Here is a 19,007-nt window from a genome sequence, read left to right on the forward strand (position 1 = left end):
GTGGCAATAAGTCCCAAGATGCATTTACTCATATCAATTTTAGAGGCGTCATCTTTTACAGTAACAGGAAATCATGCCTGCACTATAAAAGAATAAATAACAAACACCAATTCAATTGTTCTGTCCCACGTTTTACTTTCTATAACTATACATCATGTCCTTCCTCAAATAGTATCTATTTTTCTGTCCAACCATATCGTAGCTTCTCTCAGAAATCTGTAAGATTAGTAAAATTATGTCTTCTGCTATGACAGATTACACTTAATATCAAAATTCTTGTCAAGCTGCTTCTTTATCTGTATTCATTATATCACTCAGAGTTTTACAGTCTTCCTTAATATTGATTATTCTAATCTTTTAATCATTTGCAAATTTTGCATCCTTAATATATAAAATAGTATTTAGCCTGGCTTTGAACCATATGGCATCCTACTGTCAACCTTTCCCCATAATTTATTTACATTTTGGTCTTCTGATTATTAGTTAATCTTACGTGAATTCTATATGAAAAACAGGATCTCTATATCTGGATAAGAATCTTATGGTATATATCAAATTGATTTATTTTACATCTGATATCAATGTAATTTGAAAATGCCACTCATTGCCATCCTAGCTAAATACATAAATACTAATAAAGCATTCTATTACTGAAAAATGGATTCACAGTCCTTCAGCACATACCATTCTTTTTTTCAGTACTTTTCTGCTGTACCTTCAATCACTTTACACAAATATTATCATAAGTTGTAGCTCATTTATAGAAAGAATTACTCTTCACTGAAGCATAGTGGCCATTTATCAAACCTATAATCTACATTCAAGCTATATGGCTATTAGTCTTTTTTAGATCAAATAAAGTAGCTGTTATTTTAAACCAAGAAATTAAAATTTCCTTGTTTTCAGTAGTAAATACCAAACTTCTGTGTTAACTCCCATCCCTATGTATCTGAGTGTGATATCTGGCACTGCTTGTTTTCCTTGCCAGGAGGAGTATTCATTCTAAGGGTTAATATTGCACAAATATCTGGGGCATATGAGGGCTTATAGTAATTCATGACTATGATATGTAAAGAATAAGAAATCTTGCAGGAGGCCTGAAAAGGAAAGTTTTTAACTTTTCCTCCTAAGTGAATACATACAGAGGTATAATAAAAAAGGCCACTTATGCTTAGAATGTTTTCCAACACGAACAGCCCTATTGACTTCAAAAAGCTTTAACATGCCTACATGCTTTACAGGATAGATCCCCAATACATAGATAAATATCTCCAAACCTAAAGCAAAGAAAAAAAAAATTATGCCACCTTCATAGCAGTCCAGTTTGGTTTGATTTTTGTTTTAATAAAGAGAAATTCGTATCTCAATCAGGCCAATGCTATTTTTGTGGTTCTTATTGTAATGGTGGGTACTGTATAAACTCAAAGGAGTTACACAGGTAAAGGGTGCACACATCAGGGATAGCTAGATCATTTTCTTCTCTTTTCACATGTGAAATTTAAAATAATAGTGAAATCTTAGCGACATTACCCTTTCATCAGAGGAATATTTTAAGACTAATCAGTCTTGCATAATGCTTTTTAAAAGATCTTATAAATTTAATTCAAACCATTCTTAATTATTGTTTTAGTAGGAATATCGTAAATTTGTAAAGCTACCCTCAAAACTCCAAGCTTTGTTGTCACCAAGATTTTTTTTTAATTTGATGTTTAAAATCTCCAGAATATAATAGAGAATAGTGCTTTATTGTTTAATCAGCTTATATAAGTTTAAATAATCACAATTTTTTTTAAATGTTCTGCATTTTAGAGTTTGTTTTACAGGATCTGGTAGATTTCATTCTTCATGAATGGAGGGTGGGGGGCAGAAGCAGGAAAAGAAATTCCTACAAAGACAATGGGCAAAAAAAGAGAAAGCTTTCCATCCATTTAGCTACTCTATATGTATTTTTATAGAAAGATGTGATGTGATGGAATGCCAGGACCTTGCATTATGTATTGGCCTTGACCCACAACAGAGCTCTTGCTGAGCTGCCAGCCATCCTCCTTTGACTTTATTCTAGCAACACATATATCTGATAAGGATTCAGCAGATATTGCTTTTAAAAAGCTGTTTAAAAACCCTATGATGATGATCACTTTTTTCAAATTTTGTCCTGTTCACAGTATGTTTTACTTAACACTTTACAACACTAGAAAAAACAAGCTACCTAAAATATAAAATTCTAAGGAATTTTCAGTAACTGATGGACCAGATAATACATAGAATGCCTAGATTAATTCCTACACTTACACCTGTAAGCATCTAGATTCTCCATCACCACTGTCCCCCCTTCTAATGTAAAAACCATAGACATCAAATGAGATATCCAGGTTCAAAATTACTTAAGATGTGCATGAGCTACACAGCTAAGCGTACCCTGAGAAAGTTTCCCTTCAGCATTACCTTAATAAGACAACACTCTAAGGTGCAGACAGGTAGATACAGAAAATGATGCTAACTACAATAAATTCAGAAGCAGTAGGTTTCTTTACATGTGACACTTATGAGCAAGAAAAGGTTTCATTAAGATGTACACGTACGTCAAGAGCCACAGACTGTTTTGCCCAGGATTTCTTCACTTGGTCATACATAATTGTGTTGTTGATGCCCAGACCACAAAAAATAACGAAAGCCTAAAATTAAAAAGAGAAAAAAAGAAAAGAAAGTAAATTATAATTCAATTATAATAGAAACACAAATATGAATGCTGGCTTAATCATGAAAAGGAACTGCATGGAAGTATTAGGAATATTCATGCTTAGACAGGTTATGTTGAGAATGCGGGTAAGTCACTGGCCTCAACAAGATGAGAAAGATAAGATGCAATAAACTTGCTTTAATTAGGAGGCAACCTTATTAAGTGAGGAGTTCTGAGAATTAACATCAAACCACAAATACAGACAACATATTCTTCCCCCCTCCCCAGAGCAGGCTAAAGCAGCATTACCCAGAAATACCAAATCCTGCTGAAAAAATGTTATTGCTACAAAATTGAATGCCTCTTACTTCAAACAGTCGCTGGTCGGCATCGTCGAAGGGTTTCCCATCAAGCCTGTTCAACACTTGAGCTACCCCTTTAGAAAAAGTTAATATGAATTATGATCTTCATTCCTTAATTCATAATGCAGAATATTTTATTCATTGGTAACATTTAAAATACATCTTTCAAACTGAAAAGCAAAACTGCAAATCTTTATTCTGAAAATCATTAAACAGACATAAACATGTGAAGATTTGATTGTTTTGATACCAGGACTTACTTTATTACTTTCCACTGTTATTCTTTCCTCTCCAAGTATAATATTGCAAATCTAAAAGTTACTCGCAACACTTTTCACAAAAGGCTAAAGATCTCTTTGGGAAAGAACTTGAGCACTTTGCTAACAGCAATCATGTAACCTGTCCTAGCAATTTGGAGTTACTAATATGATTTGCTCAATCAGTACCTTCATTCCTAAAATCTTAATTGGTTTAGCACCGCCTGGGTATATAAGCCCTTTTTTTCTCATGATTGGTCCATAAATTTATTGAACCAATGAAAAAAAAAAGTAATTTCCTTACATTGAAAAAGTGTTCAAAACTCTTGGCTCTAGCTGAACTGAGTTTTACTGCAACAAACCATTTCTATTTCATTTAGCTACAATATGCCCTTTAGAAAAATACTGTAAGAGCTACTGGCAGTCAAGGGGTCAGTTTCTTTCTACTTCTTTAAGGTAATTCGCACTTCACAACAAACAATGAGCCGTATTTTTAAAAGACTCAATTCCCACATAATTTCTGCTGAATAAGTTCAAAGATCCTGATCCTGCATGGCACTCAGTGCCTTCAGCAATTCGCTACTGATCTCAGCTCTCACCAACAGCCACAGCACACAGGGATGTAAGTCTTGCCCTGCCAGTTTAAATTGCTATTGCTTTGACTTGAATTCTTCTGTGGAAAGTTACAGAGGAATCTGGCACTATTATTTACAAATGGTGCTCCTTTTTGTGCCAAAAGCAGGTAATAATCCAGGGCCAATTGCGGGTGTATCATAGCTGATAAGCATCCTATCAAACAATGAATAAAACCTGTCTTGTCCTGACCCAGCACACACCACTGCCACAGGCAACTCTGACAGCTGCCACAGCCTCTCCGGTAAGTCTTCCCTCACTGCGTAGTTTATCATTAAAGAGGGAAATGACCACTTTGCTGGACTGCAGAAACAGTTGCCTGAGTTGTGTACAAAAAAGGGAGACCCAAGAAAAGTATTAAAGCATATCAAACATTTTTCACTAATATTGTTAGAATTTCTTTTTTCATCTCATTTGTGTCTTCAAGTTTCAATACAATATGTAACTTAACAATGGCACAGTGGGAAAGCTGAAAAAGTCCATACAGTATACAAGTCAAAACATCCCTTCTTGGATACTTAGCATGCATCCTATTTACGGTAACTTCTTAACAATATTCAGCTGGGAAAAAGAAGAAAAAGGAACATAGAACTAAAAATACAGATTTAAATTTACATTAGCACAAAAATTAGGCAGCTATGAGGAAGGTCTTACCAATTATTTGGTGGCTGCTATTCCATATAGGAACACACAGAACAGACCTTATGTGAAAGCCAGAAATCTGGTCAGCCTAAAACATAGAAATGAGAGCTTCCATCAGCAGTAAGTACCATCTACAGCCTTTTACATTCTAGTAATAGAAATGTCAAGGAGTAAGTTTACATTTACAAATGTCATTCCATATGGATCAGCTGTCACTCAGAAAAAAATTCTGCTGAAACCTTATTCACAGTAAGATTAACCAGAAGTCACAACGATTATTCTAAAAATTGCCAAAGAAAATACAAACATCGCCATCTTTGCCACAGAAAGCTTACACTATTTGACTTTGATTTGGAATTAAAGACAAACTGCAATTGAGGCAACATCCAGGCAATTCCTAGATTACTTACAGTGGTGGATTAGTAGAGACAACCTCCATTTAATAAGTGTGCCTTAGAAATACTCTTCCCAATTGTCAAACTGAAATTTGATTTAACAAAGCAGCTATAAAAGGGGTCTTACAGCAAACTCACATTTTCAGAAGAAAGGCAAGAGTAAGTAGGGAATTGTGCAGAAGTGCAAGCTAGGAAGAAATGGAAGGATGAGGTCAAACCCGAGATTTTCTATGGAGGTTTAATTGGTTCTGTAGTTCTGAAGAGAATTTTCTGCCTCATTTATTGTTTTCTATCTAATATAGCATAAAGCTTTGCAATTTATTTTAAGTGTCACTGATTCTCTCTTTTCTATGGTTAATAAGCTTTATTCTTTAGGGTCATTGCTGCAGAATCTGAAGAAAAAAAAACATTTTTTCAAAAGAAATGAGAGTAAGAGAGTGGGATGAGCCCTCTCACAGTAGATCAGGACATGTTCTCTCACTAAAACTGCCAGTGCTACAGGCAACCTGTAATAGAAGAAAAGACCAGCAATAATTAATATGCTGGAGGCAGGATGGGATCACTGTGACTTCCTAGCTAGCAAAAGACATAACTCAGGTTTTACTAGAGTACTGCTTATTTGTACATACTTGGATCTCATCACTGAAATCAGTGTTGAGCGCCACCTGAAATCCATGGGAGTGGGACAACAATTGCCTCAGGTGTATATCTTAAAATGGGCTCAATGAAAATACTTTGGCATTACATTGTCGGTGAATGAGTTGAAAATTGAGCATCAACATTTGCAAAATGATAATTAGTGTTCTGGGAGAAAAAAGAGAGTGTTTTTAATAGAAACAGAGAACAGAATATCTGTTCGTAACTACAAACGTATGTTTAATTCTAAGTCATAAGCGATAGTATGTTCCTCTTACTACACTTGACTGTCTGTAGAAACGATTGTAACAACTGAATTTAAGAATTAAATTTTCACAGGAACCCACCAACATAAAATAGTTACTGCCCTTTGTATTAAGTGTTTTCTTTTTCTCTATATAAATTGGGCAGTGCCTCTAACTTGGAACAGACTAACTGTGAAACAAATAAGAGATAGTTGAATTATTCAGGACATGATATATTAAAAGTACAACTGGAAACATATCAAGGATTGGCATGCTTTATTTTAGCATATCTCTTTGGCAAGAAATAGACCCCAGGCATTAATTGTACTTTTTGAAATTGTGAACACATTAGCATCAAACACAGTTTTCTTGTCTGCTTTTAAAAAAGGCCCCTTTCATTTTTCTTGTTTTGACAAATTCTGCTGGTTTGAGAGATAATCCCTTTAATGACACATGGAATAAAACTGGAACCAAGCAAACGCTCAACATGAAACACTTCCAAGCACACTTATTGTAGTAATACAGTTTGGCAAGCTTGCTGACCAAGGCTATCCACTGATTAATGTGCTGCCCAACTGCTGGCCAAGTCCCCCATACTAATATTGTTTCACTGGATAGAATTCAGTGAAGATTTTGTCCTTCCATATGCCTCTAACATTTATTTAGGTGTTAAGTATGTGTATATGTTTTTATCTGTATCTATACCTTCCTAACTGAGGCTTTAATGAATCCCTTAGGATACACAAACAACTTTTATTAGGAGTAATATGTGTCTTGGAGAAATAACTAATCCAGTATGTATATTTTATTTGTGCAAATTAAAAGGTTAGTTGGCTAAGTTAGATCCCAAACAACATTTGTCTCTCTAGATACCAGTTCTGTTTACATTCTGTGTGTACAGTCCCAGTCACCCCAACAGCTAACAACGATGGTGCTGCTAACACTGAACACCAACAGTGGCATTTTCAGCAATAAAAATCAGTTTGCATAAATATCAAAGCACTTGATAAAGGAAGGTATCACTTATAAACAGAAAAACATGAATCATGGACAGACTAAGTAACCACCCAAAATCATACGCTAATTCAGTGACCTGTGTTTACTGTATAGAGCCATGTCAACACCAGCAGATCAGGAGGACACACTGGATAGAAAAAATAATTCAAATAAATATTCATGTTTTACAGCCACTTGGATATAGCTATAATTGTGTTATATTAGTTGCAATGCCAAAAATGTGATGTATATTTACATTTCTAAAAATCTCTTACTTCAGCATCAAAGCGAGGATCCTGATAGGCATCACTGATGTTCACTGGGAGACCTGTGGAGGCTACGAGTTCAGCAATGCTATTATTTATTAGCCAGTCAGAATAAGATGATGATTTCTCCACGCTGTCTTTGAAACTAACAAAAGGCGTAATAAGGGAAGAAAAGAATACAGTCAAGCATTGCTTGAAAGTTCAGCACGTCTTACAGGAATATTCATAAGAACAGCAGAACCATTCACAGTTATTAATGGTTGCTAAGCATTATCTGTGACACAATAATTTGGTATTTATTGAAATGGTACATCAAAAATTCTTTCCTTTACACAATTCTTTGTATTAAAAATAGCATTGGTCTCCCAAGTAAATACAGCATTTAATAATGAAATGCATTTACGGGTGAATCAAGAGTGGGATTACATTCCAAGTTTTCTGTGGGATACAGGCCTGCTCATCAAAAGCAACCAGTTGTAAATAATATTTTCTGTAGAGCTACCTGAACGTATATAATTTTAAGATTTTAATTTTCAAATTAGTACAATAATTTGAGGTATTTTTAATTCATACTTCCAATAATTTTCTTGTCAAGGGAAATATAATTTTTTTAAATTTTGGTCTGAAATGCCAGACCTGATTGGCTAAAGAAGCAATCATGAAATAAGTCTTAAAATCAATAATGTAAGTGTGTTGCAGCAGGTGGATCCAAGTAGACATACAATAATTAATGTCTCCTTTTTTTTTCCCGACTGAGCTCCTGCCACAACTACTGAGGGGCTAGAGAGCTGTGAGTAAATGAGCATAAGACACTAGAATTATGGGCTCAACTCACCACACTCCACTACAGCTTCCCCAGAAAACTCAGTATCTATACAGACCTTAAAGTCCTCACCTTATACCTCATCTAATCAGCAGGAAAGTTCTCATTGACTTATTGCAGAGAGGTTTTTGACATTAGCAAGGTGTAGCTATCCATGTGCGAATAAACAAATGCATGTTGTCTTAGTTTTGGGAAGAAAACTGATCAATTTTCAACACCTGAGAAACTTTACTTAGAAAAAAGTGACTCTGAGCAGCCATGGAGAAGTTTACAACAGCTTGAAGCTTCAAAGTAATGCCTATGAATGAAAGAAGGATGCACAGTACAATGCTTGGAAGACTCAATCAAAGTGAAAAGATTGATTTTTGTTGGCTGCATTGATTTTCTGGAGACTAATTCAACTAAGTCACTCATTTGAGAGAAAACAATATTCTTAAAAGACTATAAATAAAGGTAATAATAATGATTTACACAAACCTACATGTATCAACTTTGATTTGGGATAAGAATTTTGAGTGACTGTAATAAATGTTACGTGTATACTTTGACAGGAGCCTTTAACAGAAATATAACGTTTTTTGAGATAAATAAAAATTCATGTTTAGAATTTAAAATTTATTTCAGGACATCAATACTTGAGAAGCAAAAACATCTTTAAGGATAAGAATCTAATTTCAAATGCATAGCTCCCAGGTCATACCTTAAAAATCTGGACGATATTATCATTCTAATAGAAGACACTTTATATCAGGACTGGATTATGGGTGTCAAGCATTTCAAGCGGCAAGTGAATTCAAGTGAAAGAAACAAGATATAATTCAGAAAGAAGTTTTAAAAGTATGTTCTACTATGTTGTCTCCATTCCCAGAAAGTGCTTTACAACTATACTCTGGAAGAGAGGGACCCAACTTTCACTAGGAGGAAATATCAATGCTTAACTCTGATGCATGTCACAGCCAGCTGGCTGTCTCTCCATCCTCAGCAGCTCAGAACACCCAGAAGCTACTTGAAAAATCACAAGCAACAGTCTTCTGCAAACTGTGAAAAGCCGTGAGTGAGTCCTGCTGGACTGATGCAGGCAGCTGCATGCCACCATCTCCCTGTCTTGCCCACACACTAGCAGGAGCACCACATGCCAGGCAGGAGGGTAAAACCTGCTCAAGAGCGCCAAGCAGTGCTGCAGACTCCCCTCTTGCATCTGCTTGCCTTGCTATCTTCCCCAAAGCCTCCCTGGCAGGGATAGCAGAAAGTACAGTAGGAAAGTGGTACAGCCAAAATCATGGGTACCTTCAATCCTCCATAAACAGTAACATGAACCCTTCCAGCTCCTAGAAGAGCAGAAAGACGCCTCAAAGAACATAAAAATACTGCAGGGAATGGGGTGATACTGCACATCATCCCAGGGACAGTGGTGGTGAAAAAGTGGTAGCAGGGATTTCAGCACTTTCTCTGTACCAGCCCAGCTGTGAGGGAGCACAGATATTTTCTCCAATACAACACACACTCTGGCTCAGGCAGCTGATCTTTCCGCTACCACTGGTACTCAGGTTAGAGAGCTGTAATCTCAGCTACATCATCTGCCAAGATGACGACTTCTGTGCAGGAATGACACAGCCCACAACACCTTCCCTCGGGCTCATCTTCATCCAGAATACATCAGAACTGAACCCTCAGGGTTTCTAGGATTTAGGTAATCTTTTTTCAAAGGGAGAGAAAATCTAGGAGACTTGGCAAACTTGTACTTCAAGAACAAAATGATTGGCAAAAAGGAGAGCATCAGTGTGCCATTATGGATAATAAACAAATTTGATCATGGTGGGTGCTGGAAAACTGCAAACTGAACAGATAAATGCAAGCGTGGTCTTGCAAGGTATTCCTTTACAACCAACAGCAAAGAAAAAAAGATATGAATATTCATTATAATATTTAGGGACTAAACAGGTGAACTGCTATTAGCCAAATGTAAGAAAGGCAAAAGAAAAGCCAATTTCTTCTAAAACTGTGTGAGAAAGTATGTTAGGACATGAAAAGTTATATTGTCCTTGGAGCCTCTATCTTTTTCAGATAAAACTTATAACTAGAACTGTGTTCAGCCTATAATCTCTTTGGATTTCCACTAAAATTTCAAAGAAATAGTATTTATCTTCACTGGTGCGATGACGAAGAAACTAATCTTGCCATTTTTTTCCCCCATATGAAACGTTTCATGACTTTACATCAGTTAGGGCTGCAGAATGTAGAATGAAAAGGGCAAAACTCACCAGAAAAATGCTCAAATGTCAAGAGCTCGCGGCATTGTTCTGTATCCTAAATAACCTTTATTTTCCCTCTATAGTGCCAATAACTCAAGCTGTGCCTGTGCTAGATCCAAATGTGACATCATATCTGCCAGTCTAACCTTGGTCTTTGTAAAACCAACTTCACTCTCCACTGGATGAAAAATGAAAGAAAAAGCAATAAATCTTTATATCAAGATGCACAGAAATATACCTTTATAAATCTTATAAAGACTAGCTACCAGGTTGCATGTGTTTATTCATGTCTCAGACTGAAGTTAAAATAATCTTGACTACATGCAGAGCAGGCTACTACAAATTGCTTTTTGGTAACATGTTAATATAACTATGGTAACAAGAAATGAGCCAGCTTGGTTATCTTGACACCAATCTACATTGTTTTGACTAATCTGGCTACAGATCAAGTTTGAGAAAAACAGGAATAACAACCACATCCCCTGATTCATACTCGTGCCCCTGAATAAAAGGAATGTATTTTCACCAAATTAATTGACCTAGGAAAGACCAACTGCTACTTTGAAGTTCTTTGTCAAAAGCAGTAACTTGTGATTCCCAGACAAATCAGCACATTATTTATTCATATTTAAACCTTCCTATTTTTTATCACTTGTTTTCCTTTTCCATTTGTCTCACCATTCCCATCTCAACTAGGGGATCGGGCATGGAAGAGATCTAGCTTCTACCTGTCTTTCTGCATGGCCCTGGACTCTGCTATCATCTTGCACATCTTAAAAATAACACTACCCATTTTTGTAATGCTGTGAGATCAATCCATGAAAAGCATTAAGAATTACTACCTGTTGTAATCTGGAGTACAACATCCACATTCACCTTAATGAAGTGGTAGGTTCTTACCACACTGGAGGTGAAGAAATAAAGCACGAAAGAAGGCAAATTACCCAAAAATATTTTTTAAAGCTGCTTAAAGAGCTTAAATATGGCAAAGCACAAAGTAATCTTCAAGTTTGCTAAGCTATGGATAGCAGGTTTGACAGAAGGCTAGGTTTATCATTATGGCAGCCATTTGACATGGAAAATTCCAATTCAGAATCAGTATGAATTGTTTTGCATAAAATGTGTATGATAATCACTAAGTTTGGGCCCTGAAAGACAGGAGAAACCTTCTCACAATAGCTCCAAATCTTCATCCACTCCTTTGGTATGCAGAACATTTTATGTGAACTGTTACCAGTTGTATTATCTTCTAGGAATTAATACAGTAACCCCACATGGACAAAAAGCTCTATTACTACTTACAGTTAGCCCTTTATCAATGTTTAAATACAGATCCTACTAAGCAAAACATACACTTCTATTTTGACTGAGCTCCCAAACAAGATTTAGTCACAGGAATACAATTTCCAGGAAATACATGTTCTTCGTGGATTTTAGACTTTCCAACTTGTTGACAAGAGCAGAAATAAAATTTTACTGGAAACTTTTCAACACAACTGTAAGGAGGCATTTTTTAAGAGTTCAACAATCTAAAATAACTTCATAATTTTTACTTCAGTATTAACTATGCAAAACAACATTTTTGTGTTCTCCACGAGTTCAACAATATAAAGTCACCAGTTATTTCCTAGTTTCTTCTCTGATACGCTGATACAATGTTAGAGCATATATATATACACACACATATATATATAAAAATATGGGCATGTGTATTTATTCAAGTAAGTCTCCATTTGAAGCAAGCAGGAGTCTTGTCTGAGTGAAAACTGTAGGGTCACAATCTTCAATCAAATCTACCCAAAGTTCCATAAGAAAATAAAACTATGATCAAGCAAATTTAAAACTATGCAAAAAATAAAGTAATCCATTACCACAGAAGACACAAACACTAACCTGTTGTCAGTATCAGCACTGCATTTTGGAGATAACAACTCAAAAGATTTTGTAAATTTCACCACCTGTCACAAAAAAGTAACTTAAAATTGTTATTAAGATTAAGAAATATGTAAAAAAACAGTAATGTAAGGTTCCTATAATTATACCATATTTTTATCCAATGGTCTTAGAATAAAAATTCAATCTGTATTCCCCCAATGCAGAATCCATGTTCACAATACACACTGCATAGTTCACTAACAAACAGTAATATATCAAATGGTATCTTTAGGTTCCTTCATGAAACTATTTTCTGTAACAGTATATACTTCCCTTCAAAGGGCTTTGGAACATGAATTATGGAGCTTTACCCAAACTTCACTTTTTTTAATACAGGAAAATAAACAGAAAGACCCATTTGCACTACTAATTGCAATCAATTTTCCTTGAATATATGTGCCAACAGCACATAAGTAAAACATTTTAAGAGTCGCTAATGTGACATAGAACACAGGTAATGTTTTTGGATGCTAGTACGAGTCCTCATCTTCCACTTCAGTTCTGTATTGTAAAAGCTTTTCCCACGATGTACAAATGACAATATTTTAGACATGGCTTAACATTGAGTTACTCTATGAAGATCTATTTTGATATATAGATTAACCCTCCAAAATAGGGAGAAAATCAGGAAAATAACTGTTTTGCCACTTGTAAAGATGACCAAGTGGGTGGCAAGATGCTATTCTCCTACTCCAAATTAACCTAAGATTTATGACTGTTTAGAAAAAGTTTAGGCTTAACTGAATACCTTAGCTGTCCACATTTCAGAATTTGGTCTAGAGGAATGAGAACTCATTGCCTGTGGTTTGGAAAAAAATCCCTCCGTGCTCAAAGGTAGAACTAGTACCAAGAGCAGAAAAATGAAGTGAACAATGCCACCCACAGCCTGCTACTAACACAATGTACTGTTCTGTGAAAAATAAAAATCTTATTATACTTGCAAACATGGTGGCATTTCATAAGAATGTAATAGAACTGTATCTTGTAATTATAAAATCAGTGTGGGGAGTCTAGAAAGAGAAAATAAAATAGAAACATTAAAATTCTATAACAGAGAATATATAAACGAAATACAAACCTCGATCTTGCTTTTATGACAGCTAGTGTAATTTAGGGCATACTCCACTGAAAGTACTTAATTTCTATTAGTTCAAATTAAATGAGAACCATATCTTTCCTCCAGGAAAGAAAATAATGGGTTTTTTCTGCCATACACACAAACTTATGATTCTGTCTCTGATAATCATTTAGACTTGCCACAGCCCAGCAACAAATAATCAATTACAGGGTCAGCGAATCTAACGATACTTATGTAGAAAAAAAGAATGATATTACAAACAACATTTTTATCCTTCAACAACTTCTCAAATCAGTAGAAATTAGGATAGGTTGTATTGAATAGCCTGAAAACACTGAAGGGAGCTACCAATATAAAGACAGTCACTTATTTTACTACTAATAACAAGTTATAAAAACATTCAACATTTTTAAAGAGACTCTCATACCCTACAAATGGCAGTACCACAAAGTCCCAGTGAAAGCCCCTGTCAAAACTGTACATGAAATCCAACTCTTCACAAATACTTTCATACAGCTTATAACCATCTGTTCAACTTAACAGAGCTCTGCAATGAAATAATTATTCCTCGGTCAAGTGGACAGAGCAATTGCAAAAACCAAACATACTTCAGTAATGTTGAAAGTCGTATTTTCACTTCACCTGCTCAATGCAAAAGTTTCCTCCTATTACAAGTGCATGACTGACTAGACATTTGTATGCACATGTGTCTTTTCCAATGGATTTTTCTGTTACCTCAGGGAAAAATTACTAGATGAAAATAATGAAAGGACTTATCTTTTCACAGCATTTTCATCATTTAGGAACTGAGACTGGTTCTCATTATTTATTTTGCAAAGTATTAAAGAAACTTGTTAAAATGTGCCAATACAGGTACTCTCAAACATACCCCCGCCAACAGCCAGAGTGAGTGGAAAACTTTCAGGAAGGAAAAAAATCCCATGGAGTACTGGTCACCAAAAGTAGCTGAGAAAACTCTCCATGTTGCAGGTTCAGCCCTTACTGTCTTGCTGTTCTTCCATGTTCAAATACTGGATTTCACAAAAAAGCATTCATGAGAAGTTCAGAAGCTGACCACTGTGAAGACACTGATTAGACTGCTATAAAGCCTACTGAGTTACTGAATACACAAAACAGTCAGTCAGTTAACAAAGTCTTGATGAGTTTATTTTTATCTGTTATTTCTGAGGGACCAGTATCCTGATTAAAGATGTAACAGAGAAGAAACAGTCTAGGAGGCTCCTGGAGTGTGTAGAAGATAACTTCCTGACACAACTGGTAAGTGACCCTACCAGGGAAGGTGCCCTGCTTGACCTGCTGTTTACAAACAGAGAAGTACTGGTGGGAGAAGTGATGGTCAGAAGCCATCTTGGGCTTAGCGACCATGAAATGATAGAATTCTCAGTTCTTGGTGAAGTAAGGATGGGGGTCAGCAAAACCACTGCCATGGACTTCTGGAGGGCAGATTTCAGCCTGTTCAGGACACTGGTTGAGAAAGTCCCCTGGGAGACAGTCTTGAAGGGTCCAGGAAGGCTGGACGTTCTTCAAGAAGGAAATCTTAAAGGCACAGGAGCAGGCAGTCCCCATGTGCCGTAAGACAAGCTGGCAGGAAAGACGACTGGCCTGGCTGAACAGGGACCTTTTGCTGGGACTCAGGAAAAAAAGGAGAGTTTATCACCTTTGGAAGAAGGGGCAGGCAACTGAAGAAGAGTACTCTCCATCATTTATCAACAGTCCTAGTTAACAGGGGAGGTCCCAGACAACTGGAGGCTTGCCAATGTGACGCCCATCTACAAGAAGGGCTGGAAGGAGGATCCTGTCAGCCTGACCTTGGTACCAGGGAAGATTATGGAGAGGTTCATCTTGAGGGCGCTCACAGGGCATGTGCAGGACAACCAAGGGATCAGGCCCAGCCAGCATGGGTTCATGAAGGGCAGGTCCTGCTTGACCAAACTGATCTCTTTCTATGACCAACCTGATCTCCTTCTATGACCAGGTGACCCACCTAGTAGATGAGGGAAAGGCTGTGGATGTTGTCTACTTGGACTTCAGTAAAGCCTTTGACACTGTCTCCCACAGCATTCTCCTGGAGAAACAGGCAGCTCATGGCATAGACAGGTGCACTCTTCGCTGGGTAAAAAACTGGCTGGATGGCTGAGCCCAGAGAGTTGTGGTGAATGGAGTGAAATCCAGCTGGCAACCGGTCACAAGCAGTGTTCCCCAGGGCTCAGTTTTGGGGCCAGTTTTTTTTAATAACTTTATCAATGATCTGGATGAGGTGATTGAGTGCACCCTCAGTAAGTTTGCAGATGACACCAAGTTGGGTGGGAGTGTTGATCTGCTGGAGGGTAGGAAGGCTCTGCAGAGGGATCTGGGCAGGCTGGATCGATGGGCCCAGGCCAACTGTATGAGGTTTAACAAGGCCAAGTGCCAAGTCCTACACAAGGGTGACAACAACCCCATGCAACGCTACAGGCTTGGGGAAGAGTGGCTGGAAAACTGCCCAGCAGAAAAGGACCTGGGGGTGTTGACTGACAGCTGGCTTAATATGAGCCAGCAGTGTGCCCAGGTGGCCAAGAAGGCCAACAGCATCCTGGCCTGTATCAGAACTAGTATGGCCAGCAGGAGTAGGGAAGTGATTGTCCCCCTCTACTCGGCACTGGTGAGGCCCCAACTTGAATACTGTGTTTGGTTTTGCGCCCCTCACTACAAGAAGGACATTGAGGTGCTGGAGCGTGTCCAGAGAAGAGCAACAAAGCTGGTGAGGGGTATGGAGCCTGGAGCACAAGTCTTATGAGGAGCAGCTGAGGGAACTCAGGTTGTTCAGCCTGGAGAAGAGGAGGCTGAGGGGAGACCTTATTGTTCTCTACAATTACCTGAAAGGAGGTTGCAGAGAGGTGGGTGCTGGTCTCTTCTCCCAACTGACTGGCAACAGGACAAGAGGAAATGGCCTCAAGTTGCACCAGGGAGGTTTAGACAGGATATTAGGAAAAATTTCTTTACTGAGAGAGTGGTCAAACATTGGAACAGGCTGCCCAGGGAGGTGGTGGAGTCACCATCACTGGAGGTGTTCAAAAAATGTGTAGATGTGGCACATCGGGACATGGTGGGCATGGTGGTGCTGGGTTGATGGTTGGACTTGATGATCTTACAGGTCTTTTCCAACCTTAATGATTCTGTGATGTTACATACTAGAATAGAAACTACGTAAGTATTTCAGTTTGCTACTGTTAAACAATAACAGATGAAAAAGTACGAACACTGTAGAAATATCAACAAGGATGTCTGATAATTATTTATTGGAATGTATACAGAAAAAGTTAGTTGTAAAAATGAGCATTAATTTGATGGATGATGCAAGTGTTTCTGGTTCTGAAACTGCTTGCAAGTACCACCCATTTGATAAGTCATTAGCCTGAAAATGGTAGCAAGGTCATAAATGCCAGGTAAATGTAAATGAAGCTACAGACAGGATTATTCTTTCCTTCTAGTGGCTATACCATGAAAGAAAGGAACTGAGCAAATAAATATTTGATAAAAAAATCAGGTAATTTTTCTTTAAGCAGACCACCTTGCTTCTCAGTTAAGCTCTCCTAGCTGCTCTGTAGTAAGCACTAATTCCATCACACAGACAACTGAGAATCACAGCATATCAGCTGGATCACACCACTGATAGATACATCAGCAACTTACAGATATCCCATTGAATGCCTTCAAATGACCAGAAGGAATCGTAAAGGTACCTTTCAGTTTCCATTTGAAAAAGTGGCTATACTGGTTTTAGCTGGGATAGAGTTAATTTTTTTCATAGTAGCTTGTACGGTGACACGTTTTAGATTTGTGATGAAAATAGCATTGATAAAAAAGGATGTTTTCATTATTGCTGAACAGTACTTACACAGTGTCAAGGACTTTTCTGTTTCTCACTCTGCCGCCCCAGTGAACAGATTAGGGGGTGCAGAACAGATTGGGAGGGGACACAGCTGCAACAGCTGACCCCAACTGACGAAAGGGATATTCCATGTCATATGACATCATAGTCAGCAATAAAATCTGCAGGAAGGAGGAGGAAGGGGGGCACTTTCAGAGTTATGGCATTTGCCTTCCCAAGTAACCGCTACATGGGATGAAGCCCTGCTTTCCTGAAAATGACAGAACATCTGCCTGCTGATTGGAAGTAGCATATGAATTCCTTATTTTGCTTTGCTTGTGCACATAGCTTTTGCTTTACCTACTGAACTGTCTTTATCTCAACCCACAAGTTTTCACACTTTCACCCTTCCAATTCCCTTCCCCATCCCACCTGGGTGGGCAAATGAGTAAGCGGCTGCGAGGGGCTTAGCTGCCTACTGGGGTTAAACCACAACAGTGGTGTTGATACAGATTCAACCTATACCTAATGTACATTTAAAAATGACATGCTGGAAGAATACTTGCTGTTCAGTACTTACATAGGATATGAAATAGCTTCATCACATTAAAAGCAGCTGCTCTACCACTCAAATATTAGCCTTTTTAGAGAATGTGCAGCCATACTTACTGGTGATTCGATATCTTCCAGAAGTAATACCGAGCACCGTTCACACTTCAGCAGAGTCTGGGCCCGATGCATGATTTTCTTGACAACTTTCTCTAAGTCAGTCTGTTCCTCAAAGAGGTCATTCACTACTTCCAGTAAAGCCTGGATACAAGGACAAAAAGCTCTCATATTGGTTGTAGAATTAATAAATAAATGGAGCATTGCAAAGGAGGCATAATCTCTGGGTTTGATTTTAATGAGTGATACATTCAAATCTTCATTCAAATAAAGTTCCTAATGATTATGGCAACAGAATTGAGGTGGGAGTATCTGAAGAAAGAAAGAATTTAAGTATTTCTTAGCTCACAGCTGGGCACAATCCAACTCCTAGCAAACAATGGGAATCTTTCAAACTAATTCACTGTGGTCCAAAAATGAAACAATGGCTGTAATGCAACTCTCCAAGTACGCAGTATAGATTGAGTTACTTGATTTGCTATATTGAATTTGCCAGTGCATTTAAATGCCATTTTTTCACTTATTCCATCTTTGAACATGCAAAATGGTAAAGAAAAAAAATACATCAATACATCCATATTCCAATAGCACTCTGATCCAGTCTTTACCACTAACAACATGTCTGTAAAATACATTTTAAAATGAAGGGCTTCCCCTCTCATTTAATCAACTTATAAAATAATAAGCCATGTTCTTTCTTACCAAGGGTCCAAAGAAGCGTGCTTTTTCCTTTATTCGGGTTTAGGGCACTGACACTAAAGAACATCCATATAGGTAAGCATATAAACATTAGTGGTCTTAGCTCTCCTAACACAGTGGTCATCAGCAAAATGTTGGTCATGGTCACTGGAAGTTGCCACCATTGGTGTCCAGTTTGATAGGGAAGGCAAAGTATGGGCTTGTCCATCACGTATTACTTGCCAACTAATTTCAACCATGAACTAGGCAAAGCTAAAGACCACCAAGAGGTCAGAAATACAATTAAGTACAGGCCACCATGTAGTTGTCAAATGGCAATGATATTTGTTATGCCTCACATGGATGAAGTGGCAACAAGAAACAAAGAATCTGTACCTCTAATCCAATCTCCTAATGTGCCCAACCACCAGAATTTACCATTTTCTAATAAAGAATGAGAATGTCCCTAATACTTTTCTGCTGAATGCCTCCCTCACAAGATTAAACACCGAATCCTCAAAAGTCTGTCATTGTTCCCTGCAGGCTGGGAATCTGCAGCAAATTTTAAGTCTATGTAGTCAAACAATTATTT

At 37.5% G+C, this 19,007-nt stretch overlaps 1 protein-coding gene across 2 annotated transcripts in view; it reads right to left on the reverse strand.

Annotated features, from left to right (window-relative positions):
* Positions 1–19,007, reverse strand: part of PDE11A (phosphodiesterase 11A) — a 138,612-nt gene that overhangs the window by 60,195 nt on the left and 59,410 nt on the right. For both annotated transcript variants that reach the window (XM_059820441.1, XM_059820442.1), the window contains 6 exons: positions 17,741–17,881; positions 12,081–12,145; positions 7,122–7,257; positions 4,587–4,662; positions 3,049–3,116; positions 2,583–2,675 (listed from right to left, as the gene is read on the reverse strand). In XM_059820441.1, coding sequence (XP_059676424.1) covers positions 2,583–2,675; positions 3,049–3,116; positions 4,587–4,662; positions 7,122–7,257; positions 12,081–12,145; positions 17,741–17,881 — 579 coding nt within the window. The remainder of the gene's footprint in view (positions 1–2,582; positions 2,676–3,048; positions 3,117–4,586; positions 4,663–7,121; positions 7,258–12,080; positions 12,146–17,740; positions 17,882–19,007) is intronic.

This window comes from Gavia stellata, chromosome 8 (assembly GCF_030936135.1).
Source record: "Gavia stellata isolate bGavSte3 chromosome 8, bGavSte3.hap2, whole genome shotgun sequence".
NCBI classification, from domain to species: Eukaryota; Metazoa; Chordata; class Aves; order Gaviiformes; family Gaviidae; genus Gavia; species Gavia stellata.